This window comes from Mastacembelus armatus, chromosome 18, assembly GCF_900324485.2.
Source record: "Mastacembelus armatus chromosome 18, fMasArm1.2, whole genome shotgun sequence".
NCBI classification, from domain to species: Eukaryota; Metazoa; Chordata; class Actinopteri; order Synbranchiformes; family Mastacembelidae; genus Mastacembelus; species Mastacembelus armatus.
This window is the reverse complement of record NC_046650.1, coordinates 15,007,422-15,034,013: the sequence shown is the minus strand read 5'-3', so window position 1 is coordinate 15,034,013 and position 26,592 is coordinate 15,007,422. Positions and strand designations below refer to the sequence as shown.

The 26,592-nt window shown below is 41.8% G+C and overlaps 1 protein-coding gene across 5 annotated transcripts in view; it reads left to right on the top strand.

Annotated features, from left to right (window-relative positions):
- Window positions 1-9,325, top strand: part of ppargc1a (peroxisome proliferator-activated receptor gamma, coactivator 1 alpha) — a 33,831-nt gene extending 24,506 nt beyond the window's left edge. For 3 of the 5 annotated variants that reach the window (XM_026298784.1, XM_026298782.1, XM_026298780.1), the window contains exons 8-13: window positions 102-1,311; window positions 2,849-2,941; window positions 3,807-3,927; window positions 5,720-5,841; window positions 6,190-6,341; window positions 8,389-9,325. In XM_026298784.1, the coding sequence (XP_026154569.1) occupies window positions 102-1,311; window positions 2,849-2,941; window positions 3,807-3,927; window positions 5,720-5,841; window positions 6,190-6,341; window positions 8,389-8,492 (1,802 nt within the window). In that variant the 3' untranslated portion in view covers window positions 8,493-9,325. Of the gene's footprint in view, window positions 1-101; window positions 1,312-2,848; window positions 2,942-3,806; window positions 3,928-5,716; window positions 5,842-6,189; window positions 6,342-8,388 lie in introns of all 5 variants that reach the window. The other 2 variants (XM_026298783.1, XM_026298781.1) reach the window with 1 other exon arrangement.
- The last annotated feature ends 17,267 nt before the right edge of the window (window positions 9,326-26,592 follow it).

Genomic DNA, 26,592 nt, shown 5'->3' with positions numbered 1-26,592 from the left:
GGAAGGAGGGGGTGGGTAGTGGGGGTGGTTTGCATTATGACTCTCTTTTAATTTTATTTTCTCTGCCCCTCACCAGCCTTTGTCTCTTCATCTTTCTGCAGGTCTGACACCACCTACCACGCCCCCACACAAAGCCAGTCAAGAGAATCCTTTCAAAGCATCGCTCCAAACCAAGTTGTCTTCATGTTCCTCCTCTGCCTTGGCATGCAAAAGAGCCAGGCTGAGTGAGTTGGGCCCTGGCGCTCTGGCCCTTGCCCCTGGTTCCTCAGACGGGGCTCCTGCCAGGAAGGGTCCTGAACAGACTGAGCTTTATGCCCAGCTGAGCAAAGCGTCCACTGTCCTCCCTTACCGTGTCCACCCCCAGCACACAGTGGGGGGTGGATTTGAGGAGCATCGCAGCACTAGCAACAATAAGCGGGTGGTGCCCCGTGGCTACAGTGACCATGACTATTGCCAGGCCTCAACTAGCACTAAGAAGGACGGCGGCACAGCCACTGTTACCATGACAGCAACAGAAATTACAGTCACCCCAGGTGCCACTGCTGCTCCCGTGCCTGCTGCAGGCACAGTGGGGGACAGGCATAGCGAATGTAAGGACTCAGCCATGCCACCATTCTCTTCATCATCTTCATCTTTGTGCTCTCCATCATCAGCTTTATCTGGTCCTTTGGATGGAGAAGCAGTCCAGGTCCAGGGGTTAGGGAAGCAGACCCTTACACAAACCCCCCAGATCCCCTCACAAGAGGTCACTACTGACAGGGACCAACAACATCCTTTTGCCACCAGCCGGAAGCTTCTGTGCGACCAGGAAATCAGAGCGGAACTCAATAAGCACTTTGGCCACCCTTTACACGCCCTCTATAGCCAGGGTGGTCAGGAAGGAGAACCAGGCAGCAAACCAAACAAAACTACAGCCCCTCAGTCCCTTGAGGAGGGAGAGGATAACTGCTACTCCCAGAGGCTGCCTGGCTCCAGCTTCCTACATCCAGGATTCCTGCCCTTCCACGATGAGATAGAGCTGGGTGAAGGCCGTGAGAATCGCTTCCTGTATCCATGGGAGGGCACCCCTCTGGACCTACTGTTTGACTGCCCCCCCTGTTCTCCCTCCTGTTCTCCACCATCCAGCTGCTCCCCTTCGCGAGGCTCTGTCTCCCCACCCTCATCCCTTCTCCTCTCGCCCAGCAGGCCTTTCTGCTGGACCAGCAGCGGGTCCCGCTCCCGTTCTCGTTCACACTCCGGCTCCCGCAGCTCCTCTTCACACTACAGGAGGCGCTCCCTCTCCAGTTCACCTGACAGACGCCTCTCCTCCTGGTGAGTCTTACACACGCACAAAAACACACACACACCTCCCACTTCTTTTGGCTGAACATTGACTTCTTCCCACCCGTGCAGTTTAAACTGGGCTTGAAGCTGGCAGGGGGTTTAGCCTAGGAGTGTAAAACAGGGCTGATCAGTCTTCAGAACTGGTGTCAAGACAGGAGAGACTCTCAGCATGGGTTCTTGACCTCCTGCTAGTCTTTGCCTTGCCTTTGCAAAATATAGAATAGGTTTGGTAAGTCTTGTACAGAGCGATTTAATTGGTGAAAAGGGAGATGAAATGGATTGTGACCAAACTGTCTACAGATGTTATGGTAACCAAACATTTGCCTTTTAAATCAGGTGGACGTTGCTCTGTATGGAGAAAAAAAGACTGAATGGGCCAATGAAAAAAAAAAAAAAAGATAAAAAGTCCAAAACATGAAAGGTGCCAGAAGCACTGGACTTTTTAACAGTATGAGTTTTCATCTCTGGGCAGAGAGTTTTATTTGAGTGTCTTCCTGACATTCACCCCCTCTTCACGTTCTCCCTTGCATGCTCCCATTTTTTGTTTGATGCAGAGACTATTGTTTTAAGCGGCAGCTGTTGTTTTTACTGAGTGGCAAACCCTCCTTTTTTACATCTCCAGAGATGAAAGCCAAATCCAGGCTGTGGGAATGTAGTCTCAAAACCCCTCTGAAAAGAGACTCCTATCATCATAGTGCTGTGAGAGAACTACATTTCCCATGCTCTCCTTTGATCAGAGCCAAGGGGCTTCTGTTGGGTTTTGTCGGTAGAAAAACACAGGCGAACTGTAGTTACTGAGAAGGATGAGAATAAATTCAGTTTGTCAGTAGCAGTTCATTCATTGGCTCACAGTGTTGGATGCCGCTGCAGTGACTCGGTTTGTTTGCCTGATTACTTAAAGGTCAGTTTACTCCACAGAGCCAATAGAATCACTTCATTATGTCCATGGCCTTGTTCTTTGCTCTGTTCCAACTCACTCACAAACTAATACACCCAACCTGTTCACGAATTAGAGAGAAATAGTCCAAAGGCGTTCACTCAGAATCTGACACTGACAGTCTTCCTGGAAATAACAAAATCTGACTGAATTTTTGAAAGTGACAGAACAGGGAGTGTGTTTTTTTTTTATTTCATGGAAGCAAAGATAAATAGAATTATAGATTGGCGTTCCTTTGTTTCACTGAGTTTTCCAAACTTCTCTCCCTCCATGATTCAGGTCTCCTTCTACAGCAACACTTCACTGTTTAAGCATCAAGTTTAAGAAGTGCAGGGGTACGAGCTCCACAGTTAGTCCACTGGGGCCCACAGCACTGACCTTTCCTCATACAACATAAATAGCAGGTGGATATTTATGCTAGCTTAGGTGGTTTTCTAGAAAAACATGGACACTTACCCTGGTTGTGGGTTAGACTAAAGCTGGGCCAGGACAAAACAGAATGGTTTTATTTGGAATAAACTCTTTCATAAGTCTTGCAAATATCAAAAATTGTCTTCTCACACATAACATTTTCTGTTTTTCCCTCAGGTCTCGTCACAACACAGATTCAAGCACTTTTCGTTCCAGGACTCACAAGAGCCCTCACCCTCAGCCTCGATCGCCTCTCAGCTACAGGCCGAGGTGATTATTTTAAATGATTAAACATTTGATATGTTTTTAAGCTTCGTTTAGCCGTGTCATAATGAAAAGATGCTGGAGGAAGAGAGAAAACAACTCTCCAAATGTCAATGAAGAAATGCAATGAAAGGAGCTTTTCGCTGTCACCACTTTGAGAAAGTTTGATTTCTCTGTGGTTCCCTTTTCACATCGAGACTGAAGCCTCTATGCAGTCTGTCCCATCAACATGAGGGCCCTGTGACAAACATTCAGGGCAAATATGTTTAATGGATCATGCCTTATTGGGCTAGTGACAAGAGCATCCCAGAGTGATACAGATTCATACTTCGCTTGTGAGTTGACGCTCCCAGCTGTATAATGATGCTTATTCAACTTAGTGCCTCTGTAGTTTTCCAACAGCTACTGCAGAGGGGACCATTTCATATGCAGAGAGGTACTGTCATAGTGCAGAAAGAGGAAGACTCCATCTTAATGCTCCATGCTGATTTGGCACCCACGTGCCTAATGACACCCGACAAGCCTGAGAGTCGCTCATCAGTCGAAAACTTAACACATCATGTGCTAGTCCAGGGTGGGGGAGAAAGTTGCACTTTCCTTCTTGATGAAGCCCTAACTAAGCAGAAAGTAATGACATGTGAAGTTGTGCTGACAGTTGCAGCTGCCTAGCACCCCAACCGAGCTGCTCGCCGGCACTCCCGCGGGCCTATCCTGTGGGCTCGGTAATCATAACAATGGTGAAGAGACATCTTATTAACATGTCCATTTCCTTGGTAATTCACTTCTCAATCACGAGTGGTGAGAAAACTGGTAATACTCCTTGGTGAACACCGGCGTGACAGCGATGTCATGTGTATTTTATCCTCCACAGGTATGACAGCTATGAGGAGTACCAGCATGAGAGGCTGAAGAGGGAGGAGTACCGCAGGGACTACGAGAAGCGGGAGTTCGAAAGGGCCGAGCAGAGAGAGCGGCAAAGGCAGAAAGCAATAGTGAGTGAGCTGACACAACTGCCATCTCATTTCCTCTTTTTTTTTTTTTTTTTTTTTCCTGTGCTTGACTTGACGACTTTAGTGCTGCTGCTGATAAAGGACCACATATAATCACTGCTTGGCACATGTACAAATTCCCACAGAACATACAGGAACCTTCTATGTTACTTTAGACGAGACAGCCTCCAGCTCAGCTCCATGTGCCACAATATCTTTTTACAAAGTGAGTTCCTGAATGACTCAGGCGACAGGCCGTTCCTCTTTATCTCCGGGTTGTGTATTTTTAACGTCTTGTCGTCTGGAAACACTGTCGACTCTTATTAATCACACTACAGGGGTAAAATGTTAAAATAGTGGCAAATAGAAGCTGGAAGAGCAAGATGTAGAAAGGACAAAAAAAGATATGGCTCTGTTTTATTTCTTTGGTTTTTTTTTTTTTTTTAGCTTGATGCTGTGAATATCACGTTTCTCCTGTATCTCCACTCTCCTTGTCATAGTGTGAAATTATTCATGTTTCAAGCAGGGTAATGCTACAACCACCCGTTGATAAAGCATACATCAAATGATGCAGCAATGCAAACGTAGCTTGGCATGCACTCATTTGCAGAGATGGAGAGACAAACAATTACGAGCAGTAAAGCTCGAGCTGTCAAACAAGGTTTGGGAGGCCGGGAATGTGAAAGCGTGTTTCTGTGTATGTCTGTTTTGCTCATTGTGTTTTTGCCTCGTTCTCTCACTCACTCACACACCCACACACACCAGCACCCCTCAGGGTGCCATCAAGAAAAGACTGCCTATACAGTATATCAGTTGTCAGCAACTAAACCACTAATTCAGCAAATACATTTTTGTCTCAAGCAGTATGTAAGCATTAACGAGTGGAAAACACATAAAAAAAAGCCATAATCTGTAGTTAATTTGTATTTTTCTCAGCTCCTTCATATGAGTTAAACAGGGCAAAGTTGAACTTTGAGTTTAGCACCAGGCAACTGATTTACATATATGTTACTACTAACCTCAAGACAGCATTCAAAGTTTCAAGGGGCCTCGATGGACTTAGCCACATAATGGCAAGTAAATGAATGAATAAATAAATAATACTAGTGATACACTATAGCCTCAGGCTCGTGCTGTGTTATATGATTAGCAGATGCAATTAAACTACTCAAAAGCAATAATTGCAGCCTGGTGCAGTGTGTTCCTAAATTATTCCGCTATGACCCCCATGTCCCCTGAGGTTCAAGGAAATCCATGATTTTTGCCCTGTGGCTCATTTCTGCTGCTCTTAATGCTCCTGCTCTCTTGGGTGTGAGTATCTATATTAACAGAACTCTGTTAGCAGTCCTGCCTAGTATGCTGTGTATTGTAAGATTGACTGTAAGTTGGAAAGAAACATTCTTTCCTGATGTATGGCTGAGTCACCCCACAGCTTTATTTTTAGAAAGAAGAAGCAGCACCTTCAAACTTAAGGCATGGCATCATTTGATAAAAATCACTCTGCCTCTGGTTGATGAGTTGCAGAGAGAAAGAGGAATTGCAGTGCCATGGCAGATTGAAAGCACTTCCGAACTGCAACTCTATCAGATAAGAGAAAGCAAACTGAACCAATCACAGAGGAACACGGCAGACAGGGAGAGAAGAGGGGACAAAACAGGGGCCCTTAGTCAGTTTCCACAGCAGTGATTAAGACCAATTCATTAGGACTTGGTGAAGAAAGAGAGGTGAAAAGGAAAAACAGACCCACCCCCCTTTAATCTCCTTCCTCTGCTCTGTCTTTCTTCTTAACAAGCAGGAGGAGAGACGGGTGGTGTACGTGGGGCGACTGAGGTCCGACTGCACCCGGACAGAGTTGAAGCGCCGCTTTGAAGTGTTTGGTGAAATTGAAGAATGTGCAGTGAACTTGAGGGACGATGGGTAAGACCCCAGGACTTTCTGTGCATGTGTGGAATTAGTCTAAGGGATAGGAAACATTCACAATTTCTGAATTTCTGGATATCATGTGATAGAACAACATCTTCTGCTGTGACTGCTGAACTTGGAGCAAAGTCAAGTGCTTGAGCTCCAAGACGAAGCCAGAGCTTTTGCAGTCTCAGGGTGTCTCCTGGTTCATCTAAGAAAAGACCTATAGAGCCCCAAAGATACACTTTTATTGATTCTCTTTTGCATATAAATAGCGTGATCATGATCTAAGACGAGGCCCCCTGTTCAGTTATTGTTGCCCCACAGCAGCACTCTGACATACCAATTTCTATTGCTGACCAGGGACAATTTTGGCTTCATCACGTACCGCTACACTTGTGACGCCTTTGCCGCCCTTGAGAACGGACACACCCTACGCAGGTCAAACGAGCCCCAGTTCGAGCTGTGCTTTGGCGGACAAAAGCAGTTCTGCAAATCACATTACACAGACTTGGGTAAGTGCAGCTTTGTTGTTGTCTTCATCAGCCCCCTGTAGTCATGCAGTGTGTTTGTGTAGCTGGAAGGATTTTCAGTGAGAAGAGGAAAATGGGAAATCAGGGAGGACATGAGTGATGCTTCCAGAGACCCAGTTCTGCTGGTAACAATTTCTACGCACTTGAATGTGTCTACCAGGCACGTGTGGCTCAGAGTTCAGAGGTCAGTCTGTAAACATGCTGAGAACAGAGCTCTGTTTGCTCACTGTTGGTCGTATCTGAAGGAAAACCAGACAAACTTCATTACTCGTGGACACAGGATGTTTGTTTCTACTTTGTTGAGATGAAAAACAAGACATTATGAAAAAAATAGTACTTTAATGCATGTGTGCAGTCAGAGTAGCTGTAGTGCATAAAGAGTGTTTTCATGCGTGGTTGGATATATTGTATGTGTGTGTATGGGAATTGCTTTAAGAGCATGGAGGAGTGGAGATGGAATTACAAGTAGAAAAAACAACAAAGACAAGGAAAGAAATGAGGCGAGGAAGAGGAAGGTGGGTGCAAGGTTAAGTCCCTCCTCTCTCTAGCGTGAGGTTCCATCTGTTGCCAGCTGTTGTGGCGCTGAAACAAGATAGAGCCTCGATGTGGCATGTAGGGGCTGGCCATTTACATAGAGGGAGGGGCCACTGTGGGAGCAAATAAACTTATGCACACCTACTGCCTGTGCTGAGAGTCTGGGGGCCATGGCAGACTGCAGCGTAGCAGAATTCATCTAAGTGAAACAACATACAGCCAGTGTACGTACACGGCTTCTATACTGGTCAGTTACAGAAATTTGATAAATGATGCAAACGATCAATGGCATCGAGGCTTTTTAATCTGGTATGATTCCACATTTTTTGACACAAATAAAAAAATAGTTATTTTCTTCTGTAGTTGGACAATGATGAAGGTGAGGAGCTACGTTGAAACTAAGTGAGAGATGCTGTTGCACAGTCGCAACGGATCATCTCCTCCATTTGATGTTGAAATGTAAGAAGCTTATTGACTCTTGCATCTGCAGCCAGTTTTCCTCTGACATGCATTTACCAGCAGTATGTGAGGTCAGGAATGTGTAATGCACAGCTGCAAGAAGAAAAGAGCACTTTGCTCCATAGATGAATTGGTTACTATACCTTTTCAAAGCACATGCTTGAAGCTATTTGAGAGAGGACATGAAGAGAAATTGACACAGAGAAACAGTTGCTAATCCTGACGCCTTAAGGATACACATTATGCTGAGATTGACTAATAAGTCTACTGAAATGGAAAGGCCTTCATTCAACTGCCTCTTTGTCAGAAACAGGCTATTTTGGTTGTCCCCATACTGATAGCACGGGATAAAGGGATTGAAAGGAGGGGAGAATCTTGTAATAGTGCAGTTTCCAAACCTCTCCCTGTCTTCTCAATCTTATAGGCTCTCACTTTTTTTTTTTTTTTGTTTTCAGAGACACTGTCCATTAGTTTTAAGTAGAACACCGGGGTATTTTTCATCCCTCAAGGTGCGCAGTGTGACACAACCCAGCCCTCGGCCATTGCATTAGATCATGACTGGCGTCTCCTAGCTGCCATGGTCATTGCCATTTCTCAAAGCTCTTGGAGTGTGCTGCTGGGCCCTTTGGGGGCCCTATTTCTGAAACTGTCTGTTGGCAGAGATAAGATACTCTACTCTACTACTGTATTATCAGGTCAGTCAGGAAAAATAGGACATGAGAGACTGACAGACGGAGGAGTATGTTTTTACATCTTTAGCCTCCATGTAAAAATGACACTTTCTCTGAATTCTTCAGTAGTAATTAATAGTTTCAGTGACTATACTAGGGCATACTGTGAAACTGTGCATTATCCTGTAGTTCTTGTTACTTGTGCTGTTATGGAAATTTGGCAACACTCCACCATAGTGAACCACAGTGATGAAAAGACAGAATATCCCATGTGCTCTGATCATAAAATCTTAAAAGAATACAATGCACTTGGAAAGAATCCTGCTCTGCACAACACTAACCACAGTCCCACTTGACCCTTTCAGACTCCCACTCGGATGACTTTGATCCAGCCTCCACAAAAAGCAAATATGACTCCATGGATTTTGACAGCTTGCTGATGGAGGCCCAGCGCAGCCTGAGAAGGTAACCAGTTCAGTGGCACCTGCTGTCTGTCACAAAGAGGGACTTCTCATACCTCACTGTTGTTTTCTCGCTACTTTGATGACGAGACTACCAGAAGTTTTACACTCTGTCATAGAGTATATAAGAATATAGACCTATATCAATATAAATGAATATATCAAAAGTAAAGTTTACATGAACATAGCTGCTGAAGAGATGAGAAAAGACATTCTGGGAAAGCCAGTGAACCCTCAGAACCTGGTGCACCAGGTTTGGTGCACTCTTCTGCTGTACAACCATCAGTGAAAGAAGAAGAAAAAAAAAAAAAAACTTTCATGATTTTTTTTTTTCTATAAGCACTACAATACCCACAATTCTTATGGGTTGGAACCATGCAGCTTGTTCAGCCAGATTTGTTTTTCGTTTGCTGTTGATTTTTCTTTCTTTCTTTAAATCTGGTGTTTGGATTTGGTGTTACATAACAAACAGGAGTGTAGGGAATTGTATCTTGGAGGTAAAATTCTCAAGTTATCATTGTTGTCTACATTTTAAGGACAAATGTAGCTGTGTATTTACAAATACTATAAAAAGGAATATTTTTATTTTATGTACATAATGGATAAAATTCTTTATTTGTTACAGCTATGCACTGTAAAACGCAGCCTTTTTTAAAAATGAGGAGAAAATTTCTTAATTCAGAATGTTGATCTGTAGTAAATACAATAATGTAAAACATATTGTACACCTACATAATGTTTAGAAGACATTATATGATTGTAAAAAAGAAAAAAAATATGTCAGATTGCTCATTTTGAGGGAGCATGTGAAAAAATGTCCTTTTTTAAGTTATTTTGTTGCGAAAAAAAAAGTTCATGTATAGTTTTCTCTGTTTCTAAAGTTTCTCAATCAGTGTTTTTGCTTATACAACCAGTGAAAAATGCATTTTTTAATCTCTTTTTCATGATTGTGAAAAAGGTATGCCACTTTTTATTGATTATTTCGGAAGGATTTGATACATAAATACATGCATACATATATACATACATACACTTGGCTTGATTTCATTGCTTTGGTTGTTTTGATTACCTCCAGTAAGAGAACACATTCAAATCTTTTCAATCAGAACAAATGCATATTTATCTATTTATTTTAATATTTGAATCAAGCATATTTATGGGCTCCATTTTTACATGGCGTAGCTCATAAAATGTATTTTCTATTTATGTTGTCCTTCATTTTGTGTTATTTAACTTGCAATCACTAGACAGGGTGTACAATAAATGGTTTGGTGGAGATAATATTACCTTCTATGCCTTTCCAAAACAATCAAAACATTCAGCTAATCACTCCAGCAGTCAAACCCTCATTTTAATGGTTTCTGTCCTTACTATCAGGCTAATCTGCAGCGTGTCGCCGGGTTTTCTTTCCACACAGAAGCAGAACATGAAGCAATAAAATTATTTTGCAGGAATTTTGTTCTATCACTGTAAACACAGGTCATCGCTCCACTCACGCTTGATTATATGAATGCCAAACAAAAGTTTACAATTTCCTTTTCCTAAATTTTTTTAAAGCTCTTGTATTTGATGTACAATATATTATATATATATATACATATACATATATATATATATATATATATATATGTATGTATATATATACAATGCTGATACTACTAGTATTATTCACAATAATTACAAGATGATTAATAATAATAACAATGATAAAAGAAATAAAAGAAAAAATATATAAAAAGCAATAAATTATTTTTCAGAGTTGTATTTTAGCTCCTACTGTTGTGATTTTTGGACTTGACCCATTACCCAGTCGCTAGTAGTCAGGAAGACTCCATTCCAGTATGTTGGCATCTCATCACTGTGGCATTATCCTGTGTGGTAAAGACTTGAATGCCCCCACTCCCACCCCTGCTCTTCCCTTTAAGATGTAATTGAGTCTATGTGACTGTAATGCACGCATTACCTTGTGACATCTGTGCAAACATGACGACTCCTTAACTCCACTCTGTGTGTAAAATGTGTCGAGTTGAAATTGTATGTTGTGTAGTGCATGGCTATTATGGGATGGCAGTCGGTACACAGTATACCACTTTTGATATCTGCCTCTCAGCTGTCTAAAGTGGCAGATTTTAAGTGACATTCTATAAGCCTAGAGAAAACTACTCAAAAACTACTCAACATTGTATTGCATGCTGCACCATTTTCAATCAGTCCTTCCACCCACCCACCACCCACCAGCCCCACTCACAGTCTAGATATCACAGCGCCGTCGACATGACATAAAAGGTAACCTTGTGGTTTCTGGTTCAATTAATATCCCTTTTCTAGCGTGAGCCAAGTAATGAGAGAACCGGCTTCCATCACAGGAAGGAAAAATCTTTTGTATGAAAGCTTTGCTGATCACAGACTTTCTTTCATGGAATTTGACTGTGGAGACAAGAAACAGCTAATTTATATGATGCAAAGAGGCAAAAGAAATTGGTCAAGGGAACGATAAAAATAACCTTTACCTGTGTTTGATGACATTGTTTTATGTTTTATTTTATTTTTTTAATTTTTTTTTTTGCTGTCTGTGTAGCGTTTGGGTAATGGTGTTGTGTCCCATTTGATAGATGTGGCTTTAATCATTGTAAACAAAAATGCTTTGTAAATTGCCTAGACTAATATATTATAAAACCTTATGGTTCAAATTTCAACTGTGGCGGACTTTTTAATAATGTGACCTACTGAGGACTTTGCCACTGCTTAAACGTTTGTTGGGTAGTCATGTTTCTTTTGGAAGGACAATATGTGTCAGAGTAAATGTGTGTGTGTGAGTTTGTGATTTTAGGCAGGTATGTGTGTTTCAGGAAGTGTGTGTGTGTGTGTGTGTGTGTGTGTGTGTGTGTGTGTGTGTGTGGGTCTTAGGGGAGGGAAGGGGGTCGCTGTGGGTTGTTACCTGTTTGTGTCCTATCCACGTTGCCTTCTGCCAAGTCCTTACCAATGCCTTTGTGGTTCTACCTATTGTACGACTTTCTTGTGAATTTTATTTTTATGTGCAATTCTCATCAGCCTCACCATGCCAATAAAGGGAAATGTGTTTGAAAAAAAAAAACCCTTTCTTTCTTTTAGTGGCTTCCCTGTTATCTTCCTTTCCTTGTGATGAATGTCTCTTCATCAAGCACTCTTGGTGCCACTTTTACTCAGCGCTGTGGAATGATTGTGATTTGTGCACACTCTGGTTACTATCAGGGAGACATCCTTGAAGTTTTTAAAAGGAAGATTTAAAGGTTGTGAAAACAATGCATGATGTAAATGTGAATTCACAATAAATTCACCATCCCTCCCTCCTGTGCTTATATATCAAAGTGCTGAATGAAAGCTGACTGACGCAGGAGAAATGACACAAACCCGTCCTCAGCACATCTGTCTCTCTCTGAAGTTTCTCCCCTAATAAAGAAACTCAGCTTAATTCAGAGCAACTTCCCTCTTTGATATTCATATCACCTGGGAGAGAACACTGTAGTCTTTGTCTGTGTCCACAACTTTACTCCACACCATGAGTCTGCAAGTTAATTAAAAAGTTGGGGGGAACAATTTCATTAACACGATGGAGAGCTATAGTGAGTTGATGGTGTGCTTGATATTCAATGGGCCTTCATTATGACTATAACATCCCCCCTCCCCCCGCCCCTTTTTTTTTCTTTAACACACACACACACACACACACACACATTAGCCTGGGAGCTTGGATCACACCGGGATCTTCCACTGTGCCCTTTTTTTTCACTGGTGCAAAGAGAAATATGGGAAGAATGTACATTAAACTTTAAGGTTGGGGGTCTGATTGTGTTTTTTATTAAGGCCGCTGTTTAGCCCCGGAGAAGAGAGCGGCTGGCTTTCATTTTGGCTTGGCTGCCGCATTACAGCAGGAGGTCTCCTTCTGCTTGCCCTTTCCACAGAATGAAACTGTCCCTGGAAATCTCTTGGCTCCCTGTTGGCTTTTCTTCTCCCACCTCTCTCTTTCCATCACGATAGGATGGCTTTTTTTATCTGTTATGTGTCTTTTTTATTATTAACCAGTAGATAAGCAGCTATCTCTACTCCGGTTGGAAGTAAGTGGTAGCCTTGGAGATAATGGGGTTTGATGGGGCTGGGCTCTCTGTGGGACAAACACTGAGTTGTGTAGCTCTGTATTTTATGTGGCACCTGGCTGTGGCTGCTGTGTCAGATGCTGCTGAAATCTTAAAAATGGCACTGACTATTCAGGCTTTGTTTCGAGCAATGTGACAAGAATTTGTAAAGGCTTCTTATTTTGGTGGCAGGGCAGGGAGAGCAAGTTGAAAACAAAACCCTGCAAAATTTTTGCAGCTCTTTTGTGAGGTTATTATCACTTTACTGTATTTTTCTCATGGTCCTGCCTGTCGCAGTCAGGTAATCAGGTCAGGGTGTGGAAAAAGCAGCCTTAGATAATAAGATTAGACTACCTGAGACTAGTTAATTAAAGCCTGTGGGGTGGAACATGAGCAATCCTGCTGGTAATTTACTATCAAGAACTCTCTTTTTCTTTCTCGGCCCAGCACAAGATATATCAGGAGTACAAATTCTGCTTCTATATCCAGTTACGACATCAAACACTGGAGCGACATATATTTTTAATTTTCTCACAGTAACTACAATTAGGTGAAACTGATTATGTCTGCTCACAAGGCAGCCAGAAGAAAAGAAACAACGCTGTGGTGTGCTAAAGGCATAAAATTGGGGAGACGCTGGTGATGCGAGGATGCAATGCTGTGTTGCTGAGTTCCTTCAGGGTTTCTCTTTGGTCAGTCCCTCAAACTCCTCTACGCTCCTTCCCACTGTTCCTCTTGTAGCCTTTTTATTTTTAGATAATTTCGTATCAGCAGTGTCTGTAATACTAATCTGTTGCCAGGCAGAAGTTGGGACTCAGTGAGTGCTCAAGTGAAACCAATAAGATTTGCCAGAACCGTAGGAAGAAGCTAAATCATCTGAGCTGAAATATCATGATATCATGAACACCATAACTGCTGGCAAGAGGCTGTTATTCCAATCAGATTGCGTGTAGAAACTGGGGATGATCGGTTAAGTCACATGGCCTGTGGTGTTCTTTTGCAGTGATCACATGACCCGTTGGATCTCATTTGATCACGGGAAAACCAAGCATTTCCTGCAGTGATTTGTGGACCCATCAGTTTGAATCAACTTGTTCATTTTGTCTCTATTATCTCCGAAAGGGTTCGTTGATGAGTCACAACAGAAAAGAAGCACTAGATTCTGCTTGGCTTTCATTTATTGAAACGCTTCTTTGTTAGCGCCATTTTTCCCACAAGCCTTCTATCGTATGCCACCTTATGGGAGAAGATAATGACAGTGCTATTAAAATCACAATCTCCCTATCCGGCACTCTAGTTCAGCAGTTTCTGCTGTTAAAGAGTAATGAGGAACAGAAGGACAGTATTCTTCTTCCCCCCCGAACTATCAACTTTGGGGACTGAATGTATTCTTCGCTAGATAATTAATGGCTACAGACAAATGGTGGTTGATTGAGCGACTCATCCCTCTATTTTCAATCACCATCTGCTGTGTGTTGCTGGCAAAAAACAATGTTAATTACCTCGAGTGTGCCCAAGACGTGCTGTATTAATTAGAACAACAAAAAAGGGGAACCTAAAAGATTCCAGTGTTTTGGCGTCTGCAGTGATGTGTGTGCTCATTTGTAGATGGATTAGCATAGGAATGAGATCCAGAAGGAAATCATTTGGAAATTTGGCCTTTTGATCATTTACTAACAGATCTGTGGACACAGCTTTACCTGCTTTCTGTGCCTCGAGGCCATGGCAGGCCTTTAAGATTGCTGGGGCTGGCAAGTCTCTGCCACACAGAAGGGACGTCAGCAGAAAGATGAATCTCCGCTGTGACCGCAGGGACAGCCAGCTGACAGAGAGCGTTAGGGCTCCGGGTGTAGATGGCCAGGCTTTTTCAGTGTGAGCATCACCTGACCAAAAAAAGGAAGCCGGAGAGAGGGAAAGAGACGAAGTGGGACTGACACAACATGACAAGACTGGGATGGTGCTCTTCGGTCCAAAGCTGCGACGGCACCCTGCAGACGCTCAGTCCCCTCGCTCCCGAGCGTTGAGGCAGTGAGAGAGGATCCTGATCCTGCCCCGTGTCACAGGCGCCATCGCTAACGAGCAACATGTAAATGTGATGATGTGAGCAGCATATCATTGGTAATTATTTGGCAATCATGGAGTAGCATCAATAACAATTAGCATAATTTCCATGACTTCGCTACTTAACGACTTAATTCAAAATAGTTACAAATCAAATACGCTTATTTCCTTCATACAAATAGGTCATTTACAGTCTGTTACTGAGATGATTAAGAACATCGCTCCGAATAAAAGGAGGCATTAGACCTGAATTATAAAACAATTTAAGTTGCAGTATACACAGAAGTAAACAACTCGTAAATACTTCTGTCATATACTGGTGTCATATATTTAGATCAGTGGCTCTAAAACTTTTTCTTGCTTGTGACCACGTTAAATAAAGCAATACCTGAGCTGTGAGCAGCTTAAACAAAGAGCTACTTTTTCATCTCAGACATTTATTCATGGTAAGGATATTAAGAGGTAACACAGCAACAAACAAAAAAGATTTTTTTTGTTCTAATATATATATATATATATATATATATATATTTTGTGTGTGTGTGTGTGTGTGTGGTTTTTTTAGTTTGCTCCCAGATCATCCCATCGTCATCTCCCTACGAATTTAAATTTATCGCTTGACCACTCAGGGCCCAAATCCCCAGCTTTGGAAAATGTAAGGCTATCTATCTAGTTTTTATTCATGTCCCATACTAGTTGGATCTAGGCTTCATAATGGCTCTATTCAAGCATTCTTGACAAGATGGCTTGGAAAGAGAGAAAAGCTGAGTGCTCTCTCCCTCCCAATGCATTTTCTTGCTGTGTCTCTCTTCCACTCTCTCTTATCTGCTCCTTGATTTTTTGCAGAGTGGTCTTGGCGGATGGCGGAGTTGTGTCTAAATCCAGTTCCCAGGTACTTAGCCCCCACCCACTCCATTCCTTCAAACTCAGCGGCACGTGAGAGCATCTCTTCCCCTCTCTCTCAGACCCCAGCTTGAACCCATGTATCACACAGCAAGCCATCACAATACAGTGAAATGGGCACATGGACAGTTATTGTTTGTTTGCACTATTTATGTCAGTGTACAGTCTGTGGCAAATGGCACTATAATGCAATCATTCACTCTTGCCATCTTGCACTCCTGTCCATTAGGCTAATGATATTCTGTAGCCATCCAGGCTTCCCCGGCTGTTGAAATCATGAATGTGAGAAGTAGGAGAAAGTACGGAGACCGCTGCTTAATTGGAAGCCCGTGATCAAATTCCAGTGTCTGGAAACATCTGCCCTGCAGTGCCCTCGAATAACAGACGGAATCTGTGGCGGCTCTAAAGCGGCTGCTGGTCTTCTTACTCAGTTTTTGTGAACTGACAAACATTTACAGTGTAGAGAGTGGAAAGCACCGGGAGATCAATAAGGTATCAAAAGAAGAGGTTTGATGTCATGTGTGCTCCTTATCGTTTCAAGACACAGATACACCTCCGGTGACATAAACACTCTATTTAAGGACCTCAGCTTCTGTGGAAGAGGCTCATCTCAAAAAAATATAAATGATCTCCAGCAGTTACCACAAGTCCAAAACGAGGTTTGTGAGGCTGCATTTAGACACAGCGTTGTTATTGTGTTACAGTCGCAGTCTCTGCTTGTGGCTCCTGTGATAGATAAATACCATCATATCAAGGTGATGGACTGTCAAATGAATGACTCATTATCATCATATACCCTGTTAATCCTGTGTTTGCGGACACCACTACAGCTGAAATGCCAGTGTTAACCCAAAGCATTACAGATACATTTCGTAATGGGACTTTCCTCTGTGTTTGGACTGTCAAGAATTTCATAGTGCATTAAAATGCACGGACAGTCAAGCTATAATTACTGAGCAAAAATACCCCATGCCTTAATCCACATGGTAATAACGCAATTAAAGTGGGGTTTCTTGGATTTGGTAATCTTCTGTGACAAGGCTTATAATTCAATTAACCCTGTTTTAACACTTTGTTTCAACTTCCTGTAAGGCTAATTTGCTTTAAACTTGCTATAATTATGCCTGAGGAAATGTCCAATTTCTGAATTATCAGTTGTTTATGTCAGAGAAGCGCAGATTTTCAGTGGATAGGCTCTGCTCTTTTATCAGTGCGATGCCAGAAAGGAAATGTCTTTAAATCTGGCTGCCTACAATGTGATAGCTCTGTCATTCCTTATAATGTTAGGACAGCTGTATTGATCACCGCTGATATGTTAGACTTGTTGTATTCATGCATAGTGACATGAACCGTTCCATCGGTGAATACAAACAATATGCAATCACCTTTAGAATTAGGAGGGAAATAATTTTGCAATTAGAAATAGTCTCTCATTCGTTTCTTTAGATTCTCTGCTCTCTAAAGTTGGATGCATCCACGATGAGAGATTTTCAGGCTGATGCAGTTTCCGATAATCTTATAGTACAACCAGGACTGCGCTCCTCCTGACAGCTACCAAAGCCAGCCACGGATCTAACCCATTTAATCACTCCTTTCTTGTTCTCTTTCTAAGCTCATGCTGGCTGTGACATATTGAGCCGGCAAACTTTCCATGTTCTCTCAGAGAAGGTCATTGGGCCAGGCCCAATCTAGCCTCTGAAACTGAGCCAAGATTTCCACTGCTGTCGTTCAGATTAGTATTAGACGTGAGCGCCTTTTCTAAGCAAATCAGACAGTGTGAAGGACAGAACTGTTCTTCTATTCAAGTGCGCCTGCTTCGTGTTAAGGAGAGACAGGGCAATAAGTTACAGGACAAAGTTTGTAAGGTCGTAAGAAGTCTTCACATTTCATAAATGCCTCAATTTAAACGTGATGAGCTTGTTTGTCACATTAGATGAGTAGCAATTGTCTCGCACTGACTAGAACAAGAGGAGCTGTCAATGGACATAATGTATGTGTGAGTATGCGGCATGCTTATAGTTTGACTCATTTGTCTTCAGTATGTAAAGAAAGCTTTTAATGTTTAACCATTTCATCAAATTCTGGTCACGTGCTTGTTCCAAGAAACACTTCTTTTTTTTTTTTTACTAGTAAGCGTCGATTAAGGTTCACTGGTATTGACTTTTAGGCCAGTTTCGTAGCAAACAATGAGAATCGCATGCAGGAATTTTTCAGGGCGACACTGGTGCAGCCAAGGCACATGGTGTATTGAATGCTGACACATGATACAAGGGCAACAGGATCTAAGACTCGCTGCTAAAGGATAATGCAGGACACACGGTGTACAGTACAAATACAGCACACTATGTCAGCATTGTGAATTTGACACCATTTGGATATGAAACATGGCATACTGTAATTCAAGGGTTTTGTTGCAGGCATGAACAAATGGTGGGTGAATTAGTATTGATTCAGCTCCGTAGCACTTGGAAGGACAAACTTGCACCTGGACTCAATCAGCGTTGATTGGAGAGTGGCAACATGCCCACATGCACACAACACAGCTGACAGGACACACTAGCCACTTCTGCAGAGAAGTTAATAATCAAACTTAGCTCCTCTAGACGTGTAAGTCATCCTTTCCCTTCTTTATTTTACATTTAACTTGCAAATATTCAGAAGCATGATATGACTTTTTGCACACATCAACTGGGCTTTTATCTTAAGACCTTGTGCATTTATGCATTTTTCCTCCAGTGGGTAGTCTCACAGAAGCCTATGCAATATTTTCCAAATTTGTGTGGCTTATTTCGAAATCTTTTGTCAGTTATTTAGGTTCCCTGCTGTTTGTTTGGCCTTGAACTACTGCTTTTCCCGATTTCACTGCTGGGTTCAAATTCAAATTTTTCTATTATTGTTTTCCATGTATTTTTATTTTTGTTTTTATTTTTTTTACACTGTTATAACCATAAAATTATACCCTAAAGACAAAAAGGGGGAAAAAACAGTTGAAGTATTTCAAAACACTGTTTGGTAAACAAGATTCAAGATATCTTTACTGCAATTAAATACAATCAGATAAAGTTTGCATCAATCTAAACCATATGATAATTTTTACTAAGCACATTAAGTTTATAAACTCTTGACCAAACGTTGTTTTGTTTTTTTCCTGAACTTGTGAACTAGCAGCTTTTAACCAACAGTAATTCTCTTTTCTTCTCTTGTTGTTGTTTCAGACTGTCATTTCAGATCCCTTGTCTGCAGACTTGTTGGCATGCTGACTGGATGGCTCAGTTTTGGGATTATGTCAACGCCTTCAGCAGATGCTATTGCATTACATAAAGAGATATGCCATGCTGGAGAGCTTCCACTTACTCCTAATGTGTGCATTCTGGCCACAGGCAACAACTTCACATCCAGTCCTGTCACTAACATGGCAACCAAGATTTCTGGGAGCATTTCCAAAGCAGTTTTGCATCACTTGTCAAAGGTAAATTCTGTCTGTGTTACTTGAAACTCAACAAACTCAAAGAAAAAAGCTTTGATATATATATATATCGCCTTATCAGGAGCTTAGGGCATGTTAACAAGCAGATGCCTTGACTGTTCTCGTTACATGTCAATTTCTTCGAAGTTTGTATTCTGAGTTAAAGCTCTGTTATCCATTATGCGTGCTTGTACTGCAGAACCGCAGAGAATCTGACAGTCAACCCAATCGTCTGCAGTTCAGTGGAGCTTTGGGACCCCTCAGCACACTGGTCTGATTTGCCTGTTGGCATCACAACTAACTAAACTGGCAGCCCAAACCAGGGGCCAGAGCTTATTTTAGGGTTATTTAACTGTCTACAGTCACGGCAATGTTAATACATTTCTCGGTCTTGAGTTAGCAAAGAAAGAAAATGGCTTTGTAGGAGTAAAGCACATTTTGCTGTGTGTTTTGACAGGTCATAAGATGAAAGTTACACTTGAGCTGTATATTTGTAATAAATGTTACAATTCTAATGTGGATATTCTTCTGAAATTCAAAATTGTCTGTTGCATTGTGTTTTGTGACACATATAAGCTTTTCTCTCAATAAAATCAATTTTGCCCAGGTCTGGTATCCCAGTGGAGGCCTAGTTGTTTGTGTGACAGCGGAGAGGAATAGTGTGGAGTGGCTATTTTTACCTGAAGCCCAGGAGTGAGCTCAGCGGAGAAGGTGAAGCCGGAGGAGAGTGGAATTTGGGCAACGTTTGGGAATGTGAATCAGGTAACGTTAATCATCTGGACAGCAGAGACATTAACTGTGCATGAAGCTCGGTCTCTGGACATTGCATGTACTGTTCAAATACTGACAGAGGGCGTGTGTGTGTGTGTGTGTGTGTGTACATATATGTGTGAGAGTCGGAGGCAAAGGGAGGAAGACCACGGTGTGTTTCTGTGTGAATCTGGGAGTAGGAGAGGACATACTGCAGTGTAATTGTGTGTGTGTGTTTGTGTATAAGGACAGTGTGTCTGTGCTGAGGTGATATACAGTGCTCTGACTTACTCTTGTAGATGAAGTGCACTTTGCTCAAAGCTACACAGCCCCAAAGGAATAGACTGTGTTTTCCAACTCACTTTTCGGGTTGGGAAAACACACTGATGAAAAAGGATGAGGCTATAGCGGCACACTCAGTCTTTGCAGCAGCCCCGTCACACACTAACATCATTACAATTTCAGCTCCAGTGCCTTCTAACAAAACTCTGCATATTTACAATGTGTGTGTGTTTCCACTATTGTCTTGTTAAAATTTTACAATGGCTGCTGAGCTCCTTCGCATACTGAATGCAGTATTGTGCCTTAATATTCCCTGATATAATGCCTCCAGATTTGAGAATGCTGATACGGCACATTTCACAGTGGAAGCATCTGAGTCACACGAAAGCGGACTGTTCACCCCTGAGAGAATGAGGGGCTCACCTTTTGTTATTATTTTCGGAGGCGCAGATTCGTGCTGACCTACTTTGGGAGCAGGGATTGCTGAGGCACAGTGCACCAATGCAAATGAAATCTGTTGCTTGCTGCCTGTTGGATTTCACTGATTTCTAGACATGTGATGCAACTGGGGAAAAAATTGCTAAATGTGATATACTTACTGGAGTTTCATTCATGCTGCCATATTTTGGAAGTTTATTAGCATCATTAGTCTTTTTGCGATTGCTTGTTTTCTTGTTAAGATTACTGAAGCAGGCAAATCCTTACATATATATATATATATATATATATATATAAAAACTATTATATAAACCTACTCAGCATTGCAAATGACAGTGATCACGCTGTGTGTGACTTGAGTGACACTCCACCTGCTTGACAGGTATCTGTCAAAAATACCTGTCATTCAGTCAGCTGCTCAGCTTAGCCACTACCATGAGTCCATGTCTTCTACAAGGCAGTTTGGTGTCGGCAGTTTGGCACTGCAGCAAAGAAAAAAACAGGGATATTGTTTTTCTTCAAATGAAGTCATTTTAACATGCAGGAGAGACTGCAACCACAAACTGTAAATATGAGTTACTGTACCGTTATGTTGAAAAACTAGCATTGTTTATGCCCTCCATTAGACTCTATATAAGATCATGTTTTTATACAACTAATTATGGTACATTTAATTACAATACATTAAGATTAAGGTAAAACTTTAGTATCATTGGGGGCACATTCGGTGCAGCGTGCACTGTTCTGACTTTAAGCCCCTTTTTGTCCCCTTTTATAAACATGTAAATTCAGTTCTTTCTGAGTTATTGCCATGTGCTTGTGCATGTGGATGCTGTCACAACCTTTTATTACACACTGTAAAAGTAGATGCATGGTGAGCAAGTGGCCATTTTTTGGTGGGAAGGAGAATCAGAACCCAGAGTGCGGTTGCCATCCCCTGCAGGGGTGGAGTGCTCTAAATGTGGTGTGGCCTTTGTAGCCACATGTGAAATATGATTTGGTGAAGGGTGTCATTTGAAGGGACCCGGTTCTGCGGTTATGACAGCCCCCGAGCACACACTTACAAACACTCAGTCTTTTCTGCTGCTTCTGTAACACCGCATCTCTCTATCTATCTATCCTTCACACATTCTCTCACACCTTTTCTCTCGCTCACTCCTCGCCTCCCAGTGGCTCTTTTATTGAGCTGCTGTAAAGCCAGATGTTCCTGTGCTGCGAGGATGAGGAGGGAGACTGGGAACAGCGACGAAGAGAAGGGACAACGAAATGACTTGAAGCTTGAGAGCAGCTCCACACCTTTTACTCATTTCCATATCTCCATTTTTCATATCCACCGTTTTTACCTCATTTTATTTTCCTATTTCTCTCCCAGGATCTTGCTCATGTTCTACACTCACACACACTAACACACCCACAAACCAACTTTCTCTCCCTTCCCTCCGACTGTCGTGTAATGGAGCGACCTAGTTCTAAGTTGAACCAACAGTTTGATTTGAATTGGGAAAGAGGCTGTAACTATGATTCCGGCTGGCTTCAGTACTGCTGCGCTGCATGCAGGAGATAAGAGGTGTGATCTCAGTGGCCTGGCCCTGTTTTCAAACCCAGATAATACTCTCACAAAATCAGATTTCCACAATGCCACACTGGCCCCTGTAATTGTCTGCACTTGAGCTGCAGTGGATTTCTCCCATACTGAACTTTTGCACAGTTGTAGGGGAATGAATAATTCTATTCTTATAACTGAAAACTGTCTCAGGCACGCTGCGCTTTTTTATTCACCAGAATTTCTGAGTTGGAAATGTCAATTTGCCCAGTCCTTTCTCTCCCCTCGACTATAATCAACGACAGCTCCTATTTTTGCAGATTATACAGACATCGGTGTAAAGAGAGGAATAAAAATTGCCGCCATGCTGAGTTTACGCCTGACAAACAACATCCACGCAGAGATCTGACACTGCAATTTGCACTTACACACAGAGGCAAATCCTAGCCTTATTCAGATACATTTTCAGTACAGGCCTATTTTGCAAATCAATCATGCAGCACAAAATAGTGGCACAGAGGCTTATATTTTCCAACTGCCCAGAGTTGGAACGCAGCAAAAAAAAAAAAAAAATGCTGAGATGTGGCGTGGTGTTTATGGAGAATATGAATGAAGGTAGCATGCAGCTTTTATGCCTCCTAATAAGCCCCCAAGGCTGGGGAATGTTACGACTCTACAGTTTTACAACCACTGATGGTCTGCTCAGAGATGTACATTGTGCCTCTCCTGGGTGTGTGTGTGTGTGCGTGTGTGTGTGTGTGTGTGTGTGTGTGTGTTGGAGGGGGCGGGAGGGGGATCAGACCCATAGCTGTCTACTAAAATGATGCCTATGAATATCTGGCCATGAATCAAGCTGCCAGACTTCCTCTTATATGATACTCCTCACAAATGATATGCTTGATAAATACAGAAAAGTGTGTGCGTGTGCATGCGTGTACATGAGTGTGTATGCATGCTTTTGGGGTTCATCACCGCAAATGGATGGGGCTCTGACAGGCATTCCAATGAGCTGCTACGGTGGCATGATGAAATCATTACCCCTCACTTAAATTTTGTTCACATTGAGAAGATGTGTGTGTGTGTGTGCGAGGTTCCGTGTGAATGTGCACCTTAATCGTGTCACATTCGAGCATCGCATGATGTTTTGTAGGTGTGCGTGCCTTGCATGGTGAGGGTGCAGCCCATCAGCAAACCTAAGAGACAGGACTGACGCAACTGCATGAGAAAAGGTGGAGAAGTGATTTCTCTGACACAGATCTAAGATGAGTTTTGCAGCCATAACCAGGCGGCACTGCAGGAGCTAACTCAAAATTATTGACACATGGTTGGCCTGTATTTTATGTTGCACCGTTTTCTATGGTGCTTAGCCTTCAAAATGTACAGCTATTTATTTTTCATGACCCTCTATATGAGTGGAACTCGGACCATTTCCCAGTTTTAATCCCTGTGTTCTTGTTAAACAGGTTGTGCTGGACTGGACTGGTGATGTAGTGACTACCTACAGTGGCTTCTTCTCCAGATGGAAGCTCAAGTTCTCTCCGTTCCCTCTAAGGTCAGCACTGGTTCAACAGCAAAACCTTGTCACATTTTACCACAGTTGAAATTAAATCACTGCACATATTTTGAAGTGTGCAGAGAGAGAAATTAAATTTGGGTAACTAGCTAAAATTAATAAAAAATAATTTTAAAAAACTACCACCTCAAACTGATCATATTTTCTGCTTGGACTGTATCGAGGACCAGGCAGCTTAGAAGAGGAAGAGAATAAACAACAAAGCAGACATTACAAATACAGTCCTGGACTTAGAAAAATCCTTATCTAACCCGCTCTGTATATAGCTAGCACACTTCAAAGTTGCTGAATACATTAGTTTTAGGGGGTGTTATTCAAATTTGTTGATCCCTTTTGGTCCTTCATAAGCATATTAATAGTATTTTGTCACGCAGATGGCTTCTGGTTATTGGGGCATAATCAAACAAAGAATTGCAGTGTCCCATGAAAAACAGTTTAAAGCAAGGACAAAACATAGTAGCATTTATGTGTTAGAGCCATTGTTCTGTTTCAATGTACTGTATGTCTGGTTTTTACTGTTTATAGCTTTTCAATGTATAAGTCCTTCATTGTGAGATGCATGCATTCTTTGGTGCCAATCCTGTAGTATTTGTTTTTTCATTTGTATTAACCCCTTTAGCTTTATATAAGAGTATCGACTACCACTGCGATAAAAAGAATCATCTTGTGTTTTTTGTTTTTTTCCTTCAAAGTAAATACTTTGATGTTTTTGAAAACTCGTCGAATAAGAACCTCTTTGATTTTAGGTACAAAACTTGCCTGCAGTACGATTAGTCATAGAAATGCATAACCCCCAGCATATCTGCTAAATTGGCAACCCGGTAATTTCCCACAAAGTTACACACAACACATGCTATGCTATCAGTTAAATCTGTGCAATTAGAACCTGAGCATTGCCTCCTTGGTAGATTTTAGGAGTGAATCCATTATTTATGGATTTTAATGTTGGGTAGTGCTAATTTGCAATAGTTTCATTAAAAAGGCAACAAGATTAACTGTGCAGAGAGATAAATTTCTTAAAGCATCTACTGGAGTTTACCTGACGATGATGACGATCTGCTTCCACAGACATTGCTCATAGGGAGCTGTGACTCTACTTTGCACCTTTTACAGATTTTTCTGTGTCCAGTATCAATCCCACAGAGCTTGTGCATGTGACCAGTTATAAAGGTCATTTATACCTGCTGTCCTTGTGTCTTCTCTCAGTGTTGGGCAGCCCCTGCAGTGTGTAGGAGTATGGACAAGTGTGTGCAGGCTTTTTGATTTGGCTTGCTGCTGTGACACTACCTAAAGAACCAGTGGGCTTCCTTTAGTGGAACACAGGTAAGCTAATAGTGAACACCAATACACACATTTCAGAGAAGCTAGTGATACTTTAACGTTGCAGATTATGCAGGTACAGATTTATTTGGGAAGATTAAATCAGGATGCATGCACGGGTCAAATAAAGCAGGGTTTCTATGCTGATCAACATATTCAGCTTTGTTTTTAGTACATTTGGTGAAGCAAGAACTCATTTATTCAGCTTTTGGGGTTTATCACCATAGACTGTGCCTGCAGTCTAATACAGACATGTGTTGTATATTTTCACTAATGCATAAACACTCAGACACAGTTACATTTGTCTGTTAATGCTTCCCAGAACATACCAGCCGATATAATTGATGGCTTTCTAAAAATATTTAGACTAAAGAGGATCAATGTGAGAGATCACTCCCATTCTACTCCGATATGTATACACAAATAGATCATTGATGGTATTGAGTGCCCTTAGGTCTCTATGGTTTTGTTGCCTTGGTGGCAAGGTGATGCTACTGCTGGGGTCGGAGTGTATAGCCACTAATACTATGTCTGGATCCCCCTCCCTGGTGTGGACAGAGCTTTTTACATCTCATAATGCAAGGTTGAGCTTGTCTCACAGAATATAAAACCTCAGGCTTAGAATAATGCCAGAAAAACCTTGCGTGCCCTGTCAGAGGCGTTTCTTCACTATAAGCTTATGTTGGGAGGTTTCTCTCTCTCTCCTGTAACTTTGAATAGATGACGTATTTTTCTATTTACACTCATGCCAAACTTTCTAACCCAGCTGTTGTCAAGTTGTTTGCATTAGGCTTTCTGTAAAGCCATTTGATTGCTATCTGACTACTGCTACACACAGGGATGTGACAGCAATCTGTGTCAACTGTAGTGTGTTTGGTAGCACAGCAATTTAACCTGATTTGCACTTTTATATATATAAAAAAAAAATCTATTGTTGCTGCTTCTGTGGTTTTAAATCTTTGACAAATTGTTGCTTAATGGACTTAATAAGATAATGATACATTCTATTTTTACTACCACTATTTTTCTTTCAGGCCTTCTCTCTCCGTCACACGTGCACACACATTAGTGCACAGTCACTACCTGTGTAACATATCCACTATTAGATTGGCATTCCCTCTGGACTCTTTATTCCATCAGTGCTGTATTAAATAACCATGAGAAGCAGTGTGTCCCTGTGAATATATGGGCTGAACTGGCAACCAAGCATTCTTCAGCAAAGATAAACAGGCAGCTATAATTGGTCAATTCAACTCTGCCTCAGTGTGGCCATTACCAGGAATCCATAAAAGCAGCAAACAACTTTACATTTCCCCAACATTTACGTTGCCCCAGTGCTGAAGGTCTAGCTGTGGCTAAATGACATAGGAACTCGCATGTTTATTGTCACAACAGCTCAATGGTGAAGTTTTCACTATTCGGTCTTTATTTGTTTATTACATTCTCCCGGTGTCGTACTGCTTTAGTTTGGCTGAATGCAAAAAGCAAGAGGCAGTAATGCATAACAGCTAATATTAGTAATTCCACCAGCTGTGTTATTAGCAATGACACATTAAGCATTAATTAGACTTTAAGAATTTAATATGTCGCTTTGTGGTGAGACATGTTGACTGTAAACCAAAACATGCATGTTAAAAAAACTCCACATGGTGAAGCCTTG